The 21,799-nt window shown below is 39.4% G+C and overlaps 1 protein-coding gene across 2 annotated transcripts in view; it reads left to right on the top strand.

Moving 5' to 3' along the window:
• ROCK1 (Rho associated coiled-coil containing protein kinase 1) overlaps nt 1–21,799 on the top strand; it is a 182,948-nt gene extending 161,149 nt beyond the window's left edge. The window contains exons 29-34 of one of the 2 annotated variants that reach the window (XM_034762738.1): nt 3,886–3,974; nt 5,505–5,583; nt 5,685–5,946; nt 6,735–6,942; nt 17,347–17,403; nt 20,278–21,799. In XM_034762738.1, coding sequence (XP_034618629.1) covers nt 3,886–3,974; nt 5,505–5,583; nt 5,685–5,946; nt 6,735–6,942; nt 17,347–17,403; nt 20,278–20,281 — 699 coding nt within the window. In that variant the 3' untranslated portion in view covers nt 20,282–21,799. The remainder of the gene's footprint in view (nt 1–3,885; nt 3,975–5,504; nt 5,584–5,684; nt 5,947–6,734; nt 6,943–17,346; nt 17,404–20,277) is intronic. The other variant, XM_034762739.1, reaches the window with a different exon arrangement.

Below are 21,799 nucleotides of genomic sequence, written 5' to 3'. Positions count from 1 at the left end.
GACAGTATTATTATCAATATTAGGGGAGACCTTAAAGCTTGTTACATATAGGCAGGAAAACTTGATCTCTTTTATCTCTCTCAGTTGTAGACTTCAGATTTGGCTTAGCTGATGGTCAGAGTCTTTCACCTCTTCTTTGGATGGTCAGTCCAGGGAAAAGAGCAGGATGCAAGTTTGGATATGGTCGTTGTTGTGAGAGAGAACCTCCAACCCCTTCCTTCTGCATAGCTTGGATCTGTTCTAGGGATCAGTGTCCCTTTACACCACCTCAGGGGATACCCAAATACCTTCTAAGGCCAATTAGGTGTTACAGCCTGGTAGCCATAATTTGATGTGAGCCAGTGGCCTGGTATCTTGATCTTGAAGTCACATTGAAGATTTCAGGTTAGTGTGGATGTATCTTGCAACAATTAGTTGATAATAGCACATGGCTGCATCTCAAAAGCAGGATGCAAGAAGGTGCTGTGTGCTAAGGAGCTGGTAGGCAAACTTCCACTTACGCCCAAGACATAAATGTCTTAATTGTTTAAATATAATTTATGACTTGTCAGCATTCACATATCCATTCTTTCCCATACATCCTCATGACAGTAAGTTAATTATGATACTGGGAAAGTGGGTGCAGAATTTAGGGTAAGGTCATCCATTTCCCTAACAACTTTTTGTCTAGAAGCCAGAAAGCTGCTTGGAGCATTTCTTAGTAATGCTAACTTCCATTTAACATTTGGCCAACTGAAGTTACTCAGGTCTAAGTACCAGTGTGGCCTATGCTCCCTACAACAGGTACCTCAAGGTCTACATGACATAGAGAACCTGAAAGATAACTCGTCCCAGCCAGTAATATTCTTCCTCGGACTAATGGGCTTAATGGTCTCAGCAATTTACCAAGCTCAATTTGCATGGCTGAGAATGAGACACCTTTCTAACATTGGTTGGCAAGACACAATATAAATTAAATTAAATTAATGGAGATATCCCATCTCCTAGAACTGGAAGGGATCTTGAAAGGTCATCGAGTCCAGCCCCCTGCCTTCACTAGCAGGACCAAGTACTGATTTTTGCCCCAGATCCCTAAGTGGCCCCCTCAAGGATTGAACTCACAACCCTGGGTTTAGCAGGCCAATGCTCAAACCACTGAGCTATCCCTCCCCCCCCATATATATATATATATATATATATCCCACATGCTAGATGAGTTCCTGTTGCTGACATTACCCAAAGACATGCTTCTTACTACATTAGTGGAGTCAGAGACAATGAACAATTTGTTCACCCTTTAGCTCCGTCAATAGGGAATGTTTCAGATACTGTCAGTCGTGGGGCACTCGCTGCCAGTGCTTCAGAGTCCCTGGCTACTGAAATCTGGGAAGGAGCTCAACTCTGGAGCTCTGGGTGACTTACTGAACTCTCAAGTAGTTTCTTCCTTGGATTCAAGGACATGTAGTACAGTAGCCACTGACAACTTCATGGCCATGTGCTGTGTCAACGAGCAAGGAAAGATCGACTCCTGACAATTTTGCAGGGAGACAGTGACCCTCTGGGAATGTGGCTCTCCATCTGGCAGGGCAGGACAGTATCCTTGCAGATTAACATAGCTGAAGTCAGTAGGACCCCAAAGAAGCCAGTGACACAATGAATATCCCTTCAGTAGAGGCATCCAGAAATAGGTTTGTTTGCCACCAGATGTCAGAGGTTCTGTTCCAGCACAGGTATGGACCCTTGGTCCATTATGTATGTTTTTCCAATAAATTCAAGGGGATGAGTCTCCTCCATGCCTTTCACTCTATTTACCTACCAGGAGAACTACAAGACATCTGGCAGGACAAGACCAAGATTATTCTCATTGCCCCATTGTAGGCCAGACTCCAGTGGTATTTGGATCTTCAGACACTGCAGGTTACACACCTATTTTTACCATTTACAACAGATCTTTTGACACAATAGAAAGGGCAGATCCATCAAAGACACTCCATCTGGATTCAAAGGTACTCCATATAGCAGCCTGGATGTTTGACGCCAATTGTTTCAAAGCTTTGTTGTTCAACCAGAGTATGTGAGGTGCTGGATCTCCAGAAAGCTGTCAGCCCTTTCCTTCTATTACCCACAAGTGGGAAAGAGTCTCTTTGTGGGCTGTGACAAGTAATGTAGCTCCATCCTTGGCACCTGTTCCTTTTTTTTTCTGGAATATTTACTGTACCTCAAGTTGCTGGGATTGTCACTTTCTTCAGTCAAGGAACATCTGGAAGTCATTTCTGCTTATCAGCTAAGTCTCTGTTCAGTTACTTTTGGTGAAGAGGTTTCTCAGAATTCAAGTAAACATCTTTTCTCCAGAGAAAGACCCTGTCTCTACCTAGAATCTCAATTTATTTCTTGTAAGGCCTATGAAGTGTCTTTCCAAACCCATGGAAGAATGTTCCCTGTTTTTTCTCTGTTAAAACAGCTTTCATTATAGCCATAATAGGAGAGTTAATGAGCTCCATATCCTTGTAGATAGGGATACGATTTTGTCATAGTGGTCACAAAAATTGTGAATTTGAATAAAGTCAGTGAATCTTGGAAATGGCAGTAAAAACAAATTGGAGATGGCCCCCAAGAGTTTGTGGCCTGGCACATTAGGTAGCAGCATCACTCATGTACGGCCCATCCATCCTGATGGAGATGAAGGGCATATGGACCAAACCTGAATTGCGCTGCAACCCCATGCACCGGGTCAGCACGCCTGGAGCTGGACCTAGCACTGCGGGACAGGAGCCTCCAGTGCGGGGTGAATGCGGGATAGAATCACCTTACTGTCTGTGACTTAATGTTTTTTTTTCCCCGCACTCCTGCCATGACATTTGCTAAAAATTTCCACGTCAAAATCATAATCTTACTTATAGACAATCCTTCCTTTATGGTCTTCCATAAGAATAAAGTGGTCCTTCGTGTCTTTCCAAAATTTCTTCATAAGCTGGTAGCTCTTTTCCATCTCAATCAGAACTTGAATCTGTGAGTATTCTTCCCAAAGCCTCACTCTTACTCAGGATAGGTGAAATTGCATCTGTTCGAGGCAAAGAGCATATTAGCATTTTATTTAAATAGATCAAAAGAATATAAGCATTCACCTAGGTTTTCTCCAATGAGGATAATCACAAGGGTCAGGTCATAGCAATTTGGCAGGTGTCCAAGTTGACCAGACTCTGTATTAAGGATTGCTGTAAACTGCCTAGAGTGCCTATCAGAGGAGCTCGGGGTCTATTCAACCAAGGCCAAGGCAACTTCTATGCTTTGTCTGAGGTATATCCCAGTAATTGAGATCTGCAAAGCTGCTGTTTAAAGGTCGGTCAGCACATTCCCAAAACATTATTTGGTGGATGTGGCATCAAGATCTGATGCTCAATTTGGGAGAGTTATGTTACAGTCCCCATTTAAATAGGACTCTTCACCTGACCATTCTGGGGAGGGTAAACACCGCTTACTAGGCTCCCAGTAGTGGGAATATGCAGATTCCCACTCCAAGAAGACATGAAAATACTTACCAGTAACTGGAGTTCTTAAAGATGAGTCTTTGCACGTTCATGCTACTTCCTACCTTCCCCACGTCCTCAGAGCCCTGTTACTACTAGGCTGTAGAATTAAATGTGGAAGTAACAGAAGTAGTTGAAAGCATCTTACTCCTTTCTATTGCCTCATCTTCAAAATGTTTGCAAGGAGGGGAGTGCCTTGGAGCTTCCAATGGTCACTGCTTCTAGAGGTTTCAGCCAGCCCAGTTGAACTACTAGCACGTCTCCCAGTAGTGAGGTAGTGCAGAGGTTCATCTTGGAAAAACTCCAGTTATTGATACATTACTGTGTGTGTGGGTGAGAGAGAGTGTGTGTAACCCTTTTCCCATTCCTTTTCTTTCAGTATGTTGTGGTAAGCAGTAAAAAGATTTTGTTCTATAATGATGAAAAGGACAAGGACCAGTCCAATCCATCCATGGTACTAGATATCGAGTAAGTGATGCTACTGTTAATTTGAAGTTTTAAAAAAAAGTTGAAAAGCATTTTATGTACAGTGTGACCAACAAATTTGAAAACTCAGAATCAAGATACAGTAAACAACCTTGAGTCTGTTTTGGCCTTTTGAGATGCATGTTTATCTGTCCTATTTCAAGATATACAGAAGTATTTTGTTTCTAGTATCTTCAACATTTAGACTTCAGTGACAATTTCTAGTGCAGGGGTAGTCAATAGATGGACTGCGGGCCAAATCTGGACTGCCAGATGCTTTTGAATGGACCTTGACTATACCTTGACCAAGAAATTTGGACCTTGACAACAATAGACTACCCCGTCCCAGTGTCTTATTTTGATAAAATACAAAGGAAACAAATTAACTACATGATAATATGATGAGAATGGGATTAACCATTGGCTGTATTCAGGGTGGTGCAGAGCCACATCATCCCATGAAGAGCACAGGGACAGGGGAACACATGCACTACACACATGTTTGTATGATGGCAGTATTCTCTCCTTTCTGTGGCCAGCCATGTCTGTAGGGGAGGGGAACATTAAGCCATGGCACTGACTCCATGACCCTTTTGGAATGACTTGTGCTCCTTGAGCTGCACTGAGGGAACAGTCCTTGTGTTCCCTAAACAGAAGAACTGCAATTGTACATGACCCTTGTCTGGGACACAAAGGTGGGGGAAAGGCTCCTTGATTCCAGAGCCTTGTGTTCCATCATCACCACACCACTTCCCCTTTCGTATATATCTGAGCAAGGATCAGGTTTGAGCTAGCCCAGTGCTTCTCAAACTTTTTAGGTTGTCCACTCCTTATCTGAAGTCAAAAATTTTCACAACCACCTTACATTTAATATAAAAGAGTAAAAAATGTATAAAAGACATAAGATAAGTCTGTGTGTGTGTGTGTGTGTGTGTTTTGAGATATTGACAGAATATACTCTGCCTTGAAGGGTAAGGAGGCGTGAGGAGTGGGGCAAGTGAGATTTTCTTTGCTTTGGATTGTTATAAAATTTTCAGTGTCTCATAACTGTTCTGATTTTCTACATGACCATGTTGGCATTCACAGCTGACCGATTGAGAAACACTGGTCTAGCCCAATATCAATAAATGCTTTGCATTTCTGGTAGCCTTCCATCCAAGGTTATCAAAATGCTTTACAAACATTAATGAATTAGGCCTCATAATGTTACTTTGAGGCTCTAAAACTCCCTTCCTGTTTTCACAAGTAAATTTGCTATGCGGGATAATGCATGTCTAATAAGGTGGTCCTCTTCCCATGTTACAACATATTTTGGTATTCCTTGTGTAGGAAGGATCAAATAGTGTGTATAAACACATTACTAAATCCATGTTACAGCTCTGACATCAATGGGACAACTTGCATGAGTAAGGACTCTTCCCATGAAGTTAGAGTGATAAGATTGAGCCTCCAATCTATATCCAGAACAGTTTAATAAAGAAATTTGATGTATACTCTGTTAACACTTTCCAAATCTTGTTTCTATAATTTCAGTAAACTATTCCATGTCCGACCTGTAACCCAAGGAGATGTATATAGAGCAGAAACTGAGGAAATCCCTAAAATATTCCAGGTAACAGGAACCTAAATAATTTTAAAAATCAATACAATTTGTCTGTTATAAAAGTTTTTCCGATATATATAATATATAATTTTTCTCTTTTTTTTGCTCAGATTCTGTATGCTAATGAGGGTGAATGCAGGAAAGATTTGGAAGCAGAACCAGCACAGACAATGGAGAAAACAAATTTTCTAAATCACAAAGGTCATGAATTTATTCCTACATTATACCACTTTCCAGCCAACTGTGAGGCCTGTGCCAAACCTCTCTGGCATGTCTTTAAGCCGCCTCCTGCCTTGGAGTGTCGAAAGTGCCATGTTAAGTGCCATAAAGATCACCTAGATAAAAAGGAGGAATTAATTGCTCCATGTAAAGGTAAGGAGCTGTACCTATTATGTTTTTTGTAGCTTGAAACAGTTATTCTTTGCATTTCTAGCTAAATACTTCAAATTACCAGATGAAAACAAAAATAAATTAATGGTAGGTTTAGAAAAATCTTTACTGGTAAGGATAGTGTTAAAATAAAGGGACAGCTAACACATTGCCATTAAAGAGGCAAATTGTGCCCTGCCTCCACCTGCTGCAGGAGGTTAGAGCATGATTCTAGAGGATTATATGCAGAGAGGCCCTAGGAGGGGAATACTAAGGAGCACCCATTGCCACATGGATCCTCCGACCATTCTCCGGACCTTCATAGAGGGACACATGGGGGCCAGAGAGGATACTGCAGCCTTAAGACTAGAGCAGTAGCCTTGGAGTGGATCTTCATCTATCCCCTGCGCTGAAGGGGAACATTCCTCCTTTGTGCTCCCACAGAGCAGTATACATCCCTGTACTATAGGTGTGTGTTTCTCTCCAGAATTTGGGCCACAGAGCACCAACACAGCTTTATTAAGACTACAATTAAAGTAGACTAGTCAATCTCCATTATATTAATTATATTAACATAGACAGACTTGCAAAGTTTTATGTTTAATTTCTGTAATTTCCCCGATATTTATTATGTGTTTTACAAATATCTGATGCATTTCAGTAAAAATTTGTTATGCATGCAGATTCCAGCATTATCCTAGCAGCATGATTATCATAACACTATAAGGATTATATTGAGGATGATTCCTAGTTTTTTCACTGAACAGTCTTCTTTCTTCTCTTATTTATAGTGAGTTATGATGTAACTTCAGCAAGAGATATGTTGTTGTTGGCATCCTGTCAGGATGAACAGAAGAAATGGGTTACGCATTTAGTAAAGAAGATCCCCAAGACACCCCCATCTGGTTTCATTCGTGCTTCCCCTAGAACCCTGTCTGCAAGATCTTCTGCAAATCAGTCTTTCCGAAAAGTTGTTAAAAATGCTTCTGGAAAAACTAGGTGAGAAATTAACTGTAAAATTTCTAGTTCTTTTTAATGCAAAAATGTCTGTCTGTGTGTATCCGACATGGGAGCATTGTTACTAATTCTTCAATTAAAGTTGTGCTGAACTTTTCACTTACAGCAGAATTAAAATGATTTTGTTTCACAGTTTCATGATTGAAAATAGTCTTCAGGAAAAACAGGTACAAATCATTCCATTTTGAAATTTAGCTCTGAGAATCTCATCTTTCTATTTTGAGTGATTGTCCATATGCATATTCCACTAATGGTGTGCGTGTACCCCCTGCACTTGAGTTGAGAGCCTTTTGGCCAGCATATCTGCACCATGCACATGCACCCTGCAGCTCCTCCTGTTCCTCAGTGAGGGGATAAGAGGTGGAGAACATCATCTGCCATCAGTTTCTCTGTCACCTCTTGGTATCAAGACAGAGCAATTGTTGTCCATCCCTCTGTATTCCAGTTTAATAGTGTATTCCTATTTATATTTATAGCTAGTGTACTTTTAAAATTTAAAAAAAAGAGTTTTTCTGAGGTGGCCACCTCAGGATCTCCAAGGTTTAAGTACTGCCCCTCTTCTGAGGGTGCTATGCCCACCAGTGGTGGGCATGTTAAAGACCTCTACTGTCTCAGGGAATCACACATTCCTGGAAAATATAAAAATTGCAAATTATTCACATCCCAGGCCTGTAAGAACGGGGAGGCAATACTTCAGATTTTTCTGTTCTAGAGCCATAGAGCTGACATCAAATCCAGGTTGACCAACCCCCCAGTACACTCCGCTCCAAAGAGTGCACATGCGGGCTTCTTACCCCTCAGATGGTCATATTCCATGACCCATAAGTTGACAAAAATGGAAAAGAGGCCCGCCAAAGAAAAAAATCAGAGCACAGGAAACTCTGGCAGATCCCCCTCTAAGAGTTGTGCAAAGAGGAGCTCTCCTCCCCTGCACGATTTTATCTGAAGTTTCATAGCTGCACATGGCAACTGTAGAAGCTCAAAGAGTCTCAATCCTGAAGAATCTCTCCGGTCGGCACTGCCAAGATCCCCACGAACAAGGGAGGCCACCAATCCTTGATTTACTGCCTTAAAAAGCTACAGTTTACCACATTTGTAATATGACTGTATATTTACATACCTCTACTTTGGCGGAACACTAGTTGCATCCTGTGTTCCTTAGCTTATTTTCTAGCAAAGTTAATCACAGATGTTGGTATTGCCAAGTGTGGATTTTTTTTAAATTGACAGTAGTATATATATTCTTCATGAACACCTTTGTATGCAGTATCAAAACTTAATTAAAAAGAACCTTCTTTAAAGATACCATACATACACGATTCCCATGCTTGCATCTCAAGCCCCTGCACAAGAGAGCTCTTTGTGATTTCCTTAGCTCTTAGATTCTTTACCCATTGAGGCAGTCACAGTTAGCACAGACTCTTCCCCATGCACAATTCCAATTGATCAGCTTCCTCCAGAACCTTCTTAGTCAGCTCCTTTCTGAATGCAGTCAGCAATTGATCTCTTCATGTAAGCTGCATGCCAGACCTCACCCACTGCTACTCCAGCTCTTTTTTAGAACATTCTTTATTTTAGACACTCCACTGGATCCTTCATTTTAATTTCCCTTTTCATTCTAATTAATTAGTTTTAGTTGGTGCTGAGCTTTTAGACTCAAATTTGAATAGCAGCTTCCTTGGAAACATTAAAAAGCAACAGAGGGTCCTGTGGCACCTTTAAGACTAACAGAAGTATTGGGAGCATAAGCTTTCATGGGTAAGAACCTCACTTCTTCAGATGCAAGTGAAGAAGTGAGGTTCTTACCAACGAAAGCTTATGCTCCCAAAACTTCTGTTAGTCTCAAAGGTGCCACAGGACCCTCTGTTGCTTTTTACAGATTCAGACTAACATGGCTACCCCTCTGATACTTGGAAACATTGGTTGTTTCCAAGATAACTTACATCTGGGGTTTGAGGCTGCTACTTCATCTTTCTGTCTGTTGAAGCTTAAAGCAATTGTCTTCTTAGAATTCTTAATTTGCCTGTGCCACGTTAGAACAGTAGCTTTATCTTTGGCACATCTGTCTGTCAGAACATAAGAACAGCCATAGTGGGTCAGACCAAAGGTCCATCAAGCCCAGTATCCTGTCCTCTGGCATTGGCCAGTGGCAGGTGCCCCAAAGGGAATGAACAGACAGGTTATCATCAAGTGATCCATGGCCTGTCACCCAATCCCAGCTTCTGGCAAACAGAGGCTAGGGAACACCATTCCAGCCCATCCTGGCTAATAGGTCCATCAATGGCTATCTTCCATGGAATCTATCTAGCTCCCTTTTGAACCCCGCTATAATATTGGCCTTCACAACACCCTCTGGCAAGGAGTTCCAGAGGTTGACAGTGTGTTGCGTGAAAAAATACTTTCCTGTGTTTGTTTTAAACCTGCTACCTATTCGTTTCATTTGGTGGTCCCTTGTTCTTGTATTATGAGAAGGAGTAAATAACACTTCCTTATTTACTTTCTCTATACCACTCATGATTTTATAGACCTCTATCATATCCCCCCTTAGTTGCCTCTTTTCCAAGCTGAAAAGTCCCAGTCTTATTAATCTCTCCTCATACAGAAGACATTCGATACCCCTAATAATTTTTGTTGCCCTTTTCTGAACCTTTTCCAATTCCAAAATATCTTTTTTGAGTTGGGGTGACCACATCTTCACTCAGTATTCAAGATGTGGGCGTACCATAGATTTATATAGAGGCAATATGATATTTTCTGTCTTATCTATCCCTTCTTGATGATTCCCAACACTGTTTGCTTTTTTGACTTCTGCTGCACACAGAGTGGATGATTTCAGAGAACTATCCACAATGATTGCAAGATCTTTCTTGAGTGGTAACAGCTAATTTAGACCCCATCATTGTATATGTATAGTTAGAATTATGTTTTCCAATGTGCATTACTTTGCATTTATCAACATTAAATTTAATCTGCCATTTTGTTGCTCAGTCATCCAGTTTTGTGAGTCATTTTGTAGCTCTTCGCAGTCTGCCTGGGACTTAACTATCTTGAGTAGTTTTGTATCATCTGCAAATTTTGCCACCTCACTGTTTACCCCTTTCTCCAGATTGTTTATGAATATGTTAAATAGGACTGGGCCCAGTACAGATCCCTGGGGGACACCACTATTTACCTCTCTCCATTCTGAAAACTGACCATTTATTCCTACCCTTTGTTTCCTATCTTTTCACCAGTTACCAATACATGAGAGAACCTTCCCTTTTATCCCATGACTTCTTATTTTGCCTAAGAGCCTTTGGTCAGGGACCTTTCTGAAAGGCTTTCTGAAAATCTAAATACACTGGATTTCCTTTGTCCACATGCTTGTTGACCCCCTCAAAGAATTCTAGTGGATTGGTGAGGCATGATTTCCCTTTACAAAAACCATGTTGACTATTTCTCAACAAATTATGTTCATCTATGTGTCTGACAATTTTGTTCTTTACGATAGTTTCAAGCAATTTGCCTGGTACTGAAGTGAGGCTTACTGGCCTGTATTTGCCAGGGTCACCTCTGGAGCCCTTTTTAAAAATTGGCATCACATTAGCTATCCTCCAGTCATTTGGTACAGAAGCTGATTTAAATGATAGGTTACAGATGACAGTTAATAGTTCTGCAATTTCACATTTGAGTTCATTCAGAACTCTTGGGCGAATACCATCAGGTCCTGGAGACTTATTACTGTATAGTTTATCAATTTGTTCCAAAACCTCCTCTAATGACACCTCAATTTGGGACAATTCCTCAGATCTGTGACCCAAAAAGAATGGCTCAGGTTTGGGAATCTCCCTCACATCCTCAGCTGTGAAGACCGATGCAAAGAATTCATTTAGTTTCCCCGCAATGGCCTTACCGTCTTTGAGTGCTCCTTTAGCATCTCTATCGTCCAGTGGCCCCACTGGTTGTTTAGCAGGCTTTCTGCTTTTGATATATTTAAAAAATTTTTTGCTATTACTTTTGGAGTCTTTGGCTAGCTGTTCTTCAAATTCTTTTTTGGTCTTTCTAATTATATTTTTACACTTCACTTGCCAGAGTTTATGCTCTTTTCTATTTTCCTCATTAGGATTTATCTTCCACTTTTTAAAGGATGCCTTTTTGCCTCTCACTGCTTCTTTTACTTTGTTGTTTAACCCCGGTGGCTCTTTTTTGATTCTTTTACTATGTTTTTTTAAATTGGGGTATACATTTAAGTTGAGTCTCTACTATGGTGTCTTTAAAAAGTTTCCACGCAGCTTGCAGGGATTTTACTTTTGGTACTGTACCTTTTAATTTCTGTTTCACTAACCTCCTCATTTTTGTGTAGTTCCCCTTTCTGAAATGAAATGCTACAGTGTTGAGCTGCTGTGGAGTTTTCTCCACTGGAGAAATGTAATTATATTATGGTCACTATTACCAAGTGGTCCAGCTATATTCACCTCTTGATGAGGAATGAGGACATCTTCTTCGCTCAATTAATTTGTTAGTATGGGTAGTTTGTTGATCATGTTTCTCCTTCTGTATTGCTCTCTTTCAGGGGTTTATCTGTGAAGACTACTTCCACCATTCCCTCACCACATAGCACTTGAGGTGTACCTGGCAATATTTTCTGGATGGCATATGCTTGGTTCAGGGACCTTCTGTCACCAGATACCTAAAGTCTATAAATCTATCCCTAGCCAGAGTTAAGACATTTCTTCCACTTAAGGGCCAAGGATTGCTTTAGGGTTTAGATGCTTTATGTATTTGACGACTTTATCAGGATGTTAAGGTGGAAGAGCACTTGAGCCCAGAAGCAGAGAGGGACAGAGGTTGCCTTACAGTAGGTGCACGCTAGGACCACTGCTTTGATGCATTGGTGCCAAACAGTAGAGGTGCACCAGAACACCAGTGTCTCAATGTATCTGAGACACTCTGGTAATTGGAACTTCTACCTTGGCACCTCATCATAAAGCAGAAGAGGCATCAATGCCTTGGCCTAAATATATTAGCGCCAGGGGGAAAGAGGAACTCTGGTGAGTAACTACCTCTGCCTAGACTCAGCAACACCATGTAGTGGTAGTAATCTTAAGTATACCACCTCTGCCTCAAAACCCCAGCAACAGGCAGGAGGGAGGGGCACATTGACGTATCTGCCTCAACACATTGGCACCACACAGAAGAGGCACTCCAGTGCTTTGTCATCTCTGCCTCATACTGGTGGCATACAAGACAGGCATCCTGGCTCACTGGTTTCAGATGAAGAGGTGCATCTGCCTCAGAATAATCACACTGATACGATGAGGCATTTTGATGCATCTGTCTCCACCTCATTGCATAACTATTTTGATACACTAGTGCTTTGACCTCTGTGTTGGCACCATGAATCTGATGTGCCTTGCTGCCTAGGGGACTTGGAGTTGCCTATGTGTACCGCTGTCACAGAGATGGAGTGTCTCGTTGAACCAGTGCTGTAGAGTTGAGATATGCTGGAGTTGTAGCACTATAGCCATAGCACCTTGAAGTGAGGTGACCTGGTGCCTAGCCATTGGCATTCAAGCACCATGAAAGGGAGGTGCTGCAGTGCTGGGCATCACTGCATGAAGGGTTTGATGCCTCTTTTATCTCTAGATTCCAAGTTTCTGACAAGGTTCTCATGGTACTCAGAGAAGGGAAGTTGCTTTGTTGCATCAGCAGTAACTGGGGTCCTTTAGTGTTCTGATGTGGGGAGACACTTCGGAGTATTTATACTTTGTTCTCACTTTTCCTGTGCCTCCTGAGGTACAAACTCTTCATAAGGCAGAGTGTTATGATGATGCTTGTCAGGCCAATTTTGATTCTGCATCATGTTTCTGTTAGCTCACTATCCAGAACAAAGAACTTTTCTACCATTCAACATCAAGAACTGATCAGCCCTCCGGCTTAACACCTGGGAGGAGAGGCTTGAATAATCTCACTGACAATACCTTCTCTAATGGCCTGTGTTGGAACATGAGCTGAGCAGCTCAACACATCACTGTGTGGCTTAGGATCTGCCGCTGGACTTAATCAGCTAGGTTATTCATAGAGTATAAGGCCAGAAGAGGCCAAGTATTGCATTAAACATTTTGGCCAAGGCATTGCATGTTCAGCTGACTATCCATCATGACTCTCTAGTCTTTTTTTTTTTTCTTTCAGCTTTGCTGCTTTCCAAAATAGTGTCTCATCTTGTAAGCATGGCCTATATTCTGTGTTCTGAGATGTATGACCTTACATTTAGCCATATTGAAATACACGTTATTTGCTTGCACTCAGCTTACCAAGCAATCCAGATTATGTTGTATGTTTCCTTCAAGGACATTTATAAAAAAAAAAATTATTATATAGCATAGTACCAACAACCAATCGCTGCAGTACCCCACTAGAGAAACACCCACTTAATGACTGCCCATTCACATTTTGAGACCTATCAGATAATTTTTAATCCATTTAATGTCATGTTGATTTCGTATCATTCTAGTTCTTAATCAAAATATTGTATGATACCAAGTCAAATGCCTTACAGAAGTCTTAAGTATATTATATCAACACTATTACCTTTAACTATAAAATATGTAATCTCATCTAAAAAAGATATCAAGTTAGATTGACAGGATTTAATTTCCATAAACTAGTGTTGATTGGCATTAATTGCCCACCTTTAATTCTTTATTGAATCCCGTGTCACCCATTTTGTTGTTTTGCTCAAGACTGATGTCAGGCTGGGACAGGCCTATAATTACCCATGTAATACCATTTACCCTTTTAAAATAGCACAATTTTAGTTTTCTTCCAGATCTCTGGAACTTCTCCAGTGTTCTAAGACTTGTTGAAAATCAAGATTAATGGTAGAGACAGCTCCTCTTAAAACTCTTTTGAATGCAAGTTATCTGGACCTGCTGATTTTAAAACGTTAAGCTTTCATAGCTGCTATTTTACTTCTCCTTAGTTACTGTTGGAATGGAAAGTATTTTATCATCATCATCATATATGAATGGATCATCTGTTTTTTTCCCAAATATAGAACAGAAATACTTATTGAAAACTTCTGCATTTTCTTCACTATTGACAATTCTACCATCTAGTAATGGACCAATACCATTGTTAGACATATTCCCCCCACATATACTTTAAAAACCCTTATTGTTCTTAACTCACTGGCCACAGATTTCTGCTTGTATCCTCCTCCTCCTGCCATTGCAGTGGCTGTGAGCTTTAGTGCAACATTCCTGGAATTAGTGCTAGCTCGTGTTGAAAGTCATTTCCCCAGATAAGGTAGTCTTGAGGATCCCTGTTGACTATGTTAACATATACAAGTACAAGTCACTGACGTTCTTGGCAGTCTAGGATTTGACCACCTGAACAAAGACATTTAGTTCCCTTTGTGTGTCTCAGATTGCTTTGTTCTGCTTTTCTGACAGCAGTTGAGCTGTCCCAGAAGGAACTTCTTTGGGGAGTGAACACCATAGGCGCACTCACTTGCAGGAGGAGCTCAAGAATTCTTTCCCAGGTGGACCTCAGCAGTTCCATATAGCAAGCTAAGTTGGCTGTGTTCTTTCTACTCTCCAAATTTTAGGGCAGTTTCACTCTAGAGGGTTTTTTAATTTAATTAATTTATTTATTTTTAAGCACTCATGGTTTGAATTTCTTCCTAGTGCAAAATGCCTTACCTTTTCCCATATTCTGATTCATTGATGATGTGGGATCCATATTAGATTTGCCTTGGAGCAAACACACCTGCCAGGTTATGGGGCATAGACATTTCTCTGAAGTGCCAGCCTACTGAGCTTCCATTGAAAAACAACATAGCAGCGGGATTTCTCCATCCCTACTGATATACAGTTTGTGAAGCAAGGGCTCTGTGGAGCAGGTGTTTCCCCACTAAGTATGGCAATATCATCCAGCTCCTGCTTTGTCAAAGCAGAAGCGCTCTGTTGAACCTCAGCTTACTTAGCAGTACCTTTTTACTTGTTTATTATGAGTCATTCCTTGACATCGTTCTCTTTTACTAGGAATCCTATGTATATGGCATATTGTCAAGAATGGAAATATTGAACTGTAATCATGGCTTGCTCATAAGTTCCAGGGGTGCTGTGGTTCACCGCTATTATGCCAGGTGTACCACTGCTACGTAAGCATTTGATCTTAGCCACCTCTTCCCAAGGAGCTGAGCCACTTCTTCTGCAGCCTCTATGGCTAGCTCCAATTTTGCAACGGTGATTGTGCCTTCCAGTACTTCAGGCTTCCTCTTTCAAAGAGCTATCCCAGTCTTCCTTTCATATATGTAGGTCACAAACTGGCCTTGGTACAATGAACCCTGCATTTGTTCCTTAAAATGTGGGAATGCCTGGTGGCAGAATGTTAGAGGACATAGCCAAAATCACTGTCCGATTCCCCTTTTCTTGTCTCCAATTATTGAAGTCCGCTTGCTTATACTTTGAATCTGTGGTTTGGTCCAGGGACTACTCTGTGTAGGTCATTCTTAGTAGATGCTTATCTCCATTGCCTGTCAGACGCCAGCCCTCAGGTCTATCAAAGACTTGAATTGTCAGGATTATTCACTTCAAGTGCCAAGTAGCCATTTGACACCTTCCTAACTCCTGCCTGCCAAATTAACCATTCAAGCTCTTCCTCATACCACTGGGAATGTAATGGGATCCCACCTGTACCATTTGGATAATCATTGCCTCCTCATGAGGTCTGGAGAGCTGCCCTTCACTCAGTAGCGTGCAAAGTGCATGCCTTAACAAGCCCTAGGTGCTTCAACTATTAAGGCTCTAGCACTTGATAGGTCCTAAATAGCACTCCAATTGCTGAAACTACTACTTTTTTCCCAGGACAACCCAGACACCCTGCCTTGGACCCATTCTAACAAAAGTCATGATCCAAAGCCCATACAAGTCAGTGGAAAGACTCCCATTGACTTCAATAGGTTTGGATTAGGCCTTAAGTGTCCTTCCATCTTCTATAGAACATTCCACTTCTGGCAACCTGTAATTCTCCTCATCAAAAAAAGAATCCACTGCTGATTTAAGATTGTTCAACTGATTCTGAACATTACTTTGTAATTCTGCTTCTTTTAAGAAATCTTCACACAGGATTCTTGCTTTCCCACTCACTTTGCCTTAGAATGTGGGGATTCTATTTTAAATTGGTGTGTTGCTTTCAGAGCTTTTGTATGTCCATCTTTGAAATGATCTTCATATAGTGAATTCTGGAGAATTCACACTTGTGGTTGTAGACATTTGTAATGGAGCTTTTGCATTACCTAAACATAAGGAAAGGTACCGCTAAAAAGGAAGGAGCATTGTTCGATACATCTCTGGAACATATCCCAGATTTCTTCTAAACGATGAATTAAGGAAAAAGGGGAATAATTTAACATACTGCATGTATGTATCTTATAACAAAATGTATTGTTGTTGATCATTTGAAATATATAAAACAAAAATAACCATTGGAATGTCACAGTTCTGACTGCTTGATTTAAAAACTACATTTTTGGGGTATCCCAACCCATATTTGCCTGTCTATTATGCAGTGTTCCCTGCATACTGTCACATTTGCGTCTGTAAAATTGCTTATATTTTACTTTTGTATTGTATTTTTACAGAATTGTATCCTTTGTTTTCTCTTATCGGGGGGCTACTAGAATTCTATCCTAAGTATGCTCTGCTCTCCTTTTCCCCTCTGCAGAGGCTTCTGATAGCTGTTACTATGATTATTTTGAACAATCCAGTAACACATCTTCAATTTATGGCATATTAATTCAATTAGCTTATAAATTGTATATTCTTCAAATTACAGCAATGGAAATCTGCAGATGGGCTCTACAGATATGGATCTTCATGCAACAAAAAAAATCTTCTGTCTCTATTTCTGGTTCTACTTAGTTCAAGGCTCACTTAAGACAGGAGCTTCATTTTTTGCCACAGTGTCACATTAGACAAAACAGTTCCACTACTCAGCTCTATTATAGTTGTCAGCCCCCTTGTTGGATTCTCTTGTATTGGAAGAACTGTCAGATTCTTCACTCAGATCATGCCTCCTTGAATCTAGCTACTTGGCTTCTGAGTTTTTCATTTCAAGATCTGAACTTTGCCCAGGCATTCTTACAGATTATTTAGGGAAGACAGAAACTTTCCATTCAAACTCTTTAAAAATAATGGGACAAAATTTTCTGAGAAGTGGAAGACCGGCTCACTGAATCCTTTTCACTCTCTTTTAATAGAGATTTTGGCTTGTGTCTTGTCTTTTTTTTTTTAACCAGCACAGGCATACAGTTCACTTTTTTAGATGCTTATATAGAGTGTGTACACAGCACTCGGCGCATCTGAATTTTTTCTTGAAATGTTCATTTCTACATTTCAATAGGTCAAAAGATTGTGGATCTATGGGGGAAAGTACCCTTTCAGAAAACTCAAGTTACTGGTGAGTAACCTTCCCTTTTAATCCCATTGACACCTTTGTGTCATGTAACAGTAGTAAAAAATCTGGTAAAGAGTCGTCGTGTTCCAACACTGAACAAGGAATTTCATTAGAAAAAAAGGAAAACAGAATTCTCTCTCAAGCTAATTTTCTAAAGTATCTGTTTTTCTCTCTCTCTCTACTTCATTGGAGATCTTTTGCCCAAACCTTCTATGGCCCCTCTACTACGGTTGTAAAGAAACAGTAATCAGATACATGCTCTCACAATTTAGGATCTGAATTTTACTAATACAATATGTGCCAGGATGATGGGAGTTAAACCCTTAATGGCAATATATATTCTTCTCAGACCTACTCTGAATCTTTTGGTGGAGGTGTACTTAATATCAGCAAAGAAATCTGCCCTGAGCAATCTCATTTCATTGTGTCTCAGGATTAATACAGACATATTTTATTTGCAGAACATAACTTCCAGCATATTCTGCATTTTAATGGTCACATACTGTAGGGCAAGAGCATTACTTGTGTTGCTCTATTTCTAGCAGAAATAGAAGGGGTCCAGAGGCAGGTGACAAAAATTATTGGAGGCATGCATACATAGGCTTCTTTATTGCAAGAGATTGAAAAGACCGAAACTATGTATTTTAGAGAGGTCAAATAAGAGCAGATATGATAAAAGAATGCAAAATAATAAATGTCAGAAAGTAAATTGGTGCTCCTATTTACCTTTTTGCATAATACAAGAACAAGAGGATATTCAATGAAATTTAAAGTCAACACACTTAAAAACTTTATAAAAGGAAATCATAGAATATCAGGGTTGGAAGGGACCTCAGGAAGTCATCTAGTCCAACCCCCTGCTCAAAGCAGGACCAATCCCCAACTAAATTCTCAAATCCCTAAATGGCCCCCTCAAGGATTGAACTCACAACCCTGGGTTTAGCAGGCCAATGCTCAAACCACTAAGCTATCTCAGCCCCCCTGAATACTTTTTTACATGAAGTATAGTTAGCCTGTGGAACTAGTTGACACAGGATATTAAGGCTAAGAGCTTAGTAAGATTCCAAAAATGATTAGATATTTAAATGGATAATAAAAAGATCCAGTTATATTAGGAAAAAAATGGGGGCTATAAATGCTTATGTGCCAGGGCATAAGATAGAAACTAACTGATAATGGTTAGAAAGAACTTTTTTCCATGGACAAGTTATTCTAGTATGGACTTTCTTGTATCTTCCTTTGAAGCATTTGGTACTAGTCGTTGGAAATCAGATGGATTACTGCTTTGACATGATACAGCCATTCCTATGTTCCTAACATCACTAAATATTCTCTATATGGGCTTTGGCTCATCTTTTAGGGGATAGGTGGGGGAAGGGGATTTTATTTTCAGCAATTAATGAACACAGGTTTATAACAAAAGCCAGCTGAAAAATTCACTTTTACATACTAGAAAGAAAAAGATTGGTTGCTTAATTGTCGTAAATTATACAATGCAAGCCACTTACTGAAGACTTATTGTCCCTTCTTCCAGCCTCCCTCTCACAGCCCCTGACTACCAATAAAGAGTAGTAGTAATATAATAATTCTGTATTCTCCCAGAACTGAGGAGGAAGAGATGGGGACAGATAGTAATCCCCTTGGAATATAACATTTAGCATTTACCTGGTATTTGACCATTGCTACATTCTTAGATGTCGGAACCTGATCAAAGGGGAATTAAGCAATTTACTTTGAATTTTATGTGAGCTTTATGTGTTTGTGTTGTTTAATTTACAATTATGTAATTCGCAATTCAGTAAAGCACCTAAGTCTTTACTTCAAGCATGTAAGTCTATCTGGAGTTCTTTTATTGACTTCCATGAACTTTGGGTCAGGCCCCAAAGCATTTAAGCATTCATTCAGATGTGTTGCTGAATAGGTATGTGCTTTAAAGTTAAGCTTAAGTGCTTTCCTGAATCAGAGCCAATAAACTGAGTAAAAGTCCATGAAATCTGAGTCTTTTATCATGCCCACTTCATTATACTTAAGTTCTTGTAGAGAGTTTTCCTCATTTTAACTATTCATCAGGTACAGATATAAACCAAAAATTCATTGAGTTTACTACCAATAGCAATGCTATCTGAAGATCCAAAAGGATATCTTAGGCTTCTACCACACTAATTTTTATGGAACTTTTTATCTTCAGGGGTGTTGTCATTTTTTGCTCTTAATATTTTTGGCATTTATTTCACTATAGTTTAAAATTACAAGGAGTGTGTGTAAGATTATTATTGTATTTGCAATATTAACATTTACACTGAAACAGAATAGGCTTGATTATGTCAGGGATAGTCCATTGTTTTGGTCATTTACACTTCAAAACTTTATATAAGCTTTGTGATTTTTCTCATTTTCTATAACTTAGTCCCATTGATTTAATATTTCATTAACCTTATGAGAGACAAGGTGGGTGAGGTAATATCTTTTATTGGACCAACTTATGTTTGTTACCTCTTGCAGCTTCTCTCTCAAATGTCCTGGGACCAACATGGCTACAACAATATTGCATACATTAATCTTATGTATCATCTAACTGTGATTTTTAAAATTTTATACTAAGCATTACATTGTTCATAAATAAAATGATACTGTGAATGAATTTTCATTGAATGGCTCAGAAAATATATTTACTTTGAATTTTATGTGAGCTTTGTGTTTAAATTTACAATTATGTAAGTGTGCCTTTAGTGTCTTGCTGTTATAAATTGAAAAAAAAAAGTTATAAAATGTTGCTATGTAGAACACATTTATTTTTTCATTTAATCTCTTGATTAACATGAACTAAGAGTGTCCCTGTGATTTCTTCATTAATTGCAGTATTTATTTTTCTTCCAGCTAACCACATGTACAATACTTTATGGAATCTCATGGGATGCAGTCTGAGAAACTGGGCTTCTTCAACCACACAGAGCAGTGCAGACAGGCTGTTGTTCCTTTCAACACAACTATCACAGGCTTCAGGGTTAAGATTGCTGTACTCTCTCCTTCTTGCTTTGGCACAAAAAGCGCACTGAGGGTGTTTTATTGCGGGTTTGCCTAAAGGTAGATTAGATTAATTATTACTATGTAATGCAAGTTAAAGCAAATAACGCTTAGCTAGGTGTATGAAAAAGGTGCTGCCTTTTTGGATTTATAAGAAAATGCCTGTCAATCATGATGAAATGCAGTCAACTTTCCTCATATCAATGAGAGAAAAGGACTGTTTGTCCTTTGGAGAGGATATTTATATCAAAATCAGTACGCAAACTTGAGCAGAGAAGGAAGATATCTCAAAATGAGAAGAACAGAAGTTTCTTTGAAGACTGAGTTGCGCTCTTGAACACTGCAGAAATAGCTTAAAAATGAAGCCGTATACTCACTTGAACTTCAGTGCCTTCACTGCAGAGCTCTTAACAGCGTTAATGCTAATCACCCATAATAGAGTGGATCGAAGTGTTAAATACTTTGCATTATGCTTTAACAAAATACTGATTCAGAAAGTGTGTAAAGGGATGAGGACAACAAGCATTTAATCTATGCATATTTGCCAAGCCATACTGAATTATTTTACTGTTAGAGGCATTAGAAACTAACTACAAAAGAACCAAGTTTGGAAGTATATTTCGGGGGTACATGATTTCTGTAATTGTATAACATATTGCCTTACCGTTTTAAGTGATAACGTACATTAAGTTAATAGACATTTAAGAAATGTATGCACTGTTTGAAATATAAATTATTCTTAGAACACTTTTAATGGGTGTTGCATTGCCCTTTTAGTGCCTTATTTTGAGATAACTGTATTATTGCCATGTCAATAAGTGTAGAAATCTCAAAAACCTATTCTGCATCAGTAGTTTTTACTGAACTTTAATTGGTTTAAAGTATTGTAGATGCTAGATGCATTTCCTAAATTGAATACAATCTTTGAATGAAAACTCCTGTTACAAAGAAAGAATTCTTATTCATAAGACGAGATTTCCAGAAAATGCAAAAAGCATGTAATAGAGAAACAACAAACAGTATGCCTGTGAAACTTTAATTCCTGAATTATCTGGAGTTTTTAAAGTATAAATGTTGTTAAACTCTTGCTTTGTAGCAGGGATACATTCATGGTATGGACAGTATGGTTTTATTTTATTTTATTTTTTTTTAACCAAATACCTCCTCAGTAATTTATAATGGCTTTGCAGTTGTGTATTAAATAAGAAGCACTGGAAAACTGATTCGTCCTCAGGACGATTTGCATGTTTCAAGTGGTATTGAAAATCGCACTGATGGATATGTAATAATAAACATATCTGTTATTAATATGGTAATGACTCTGTGCTCATTCAATGAGAAATAAAAGTAATTTATGGAAGGACCCTTTTGAAAA

This window comes from Trachemys scripta, chromosome 2, assembly GCF_013100865.1.
Source record: "Trachemys scripta elegans isolate TJP31775 chromosome 2, CAS_Tse_1.0, whole genome shotgun sequence".
Classification (NCBI taxonomy): Eukaryota; Metazoa; Chordata; order Testudines; family Emydidae; genus Trachemys; species Trachemys scripta.
Note: the sequence above shows the minus strand (reverse complement) of the source record. Positions and strands in the feature narration are given on the sequence as shown.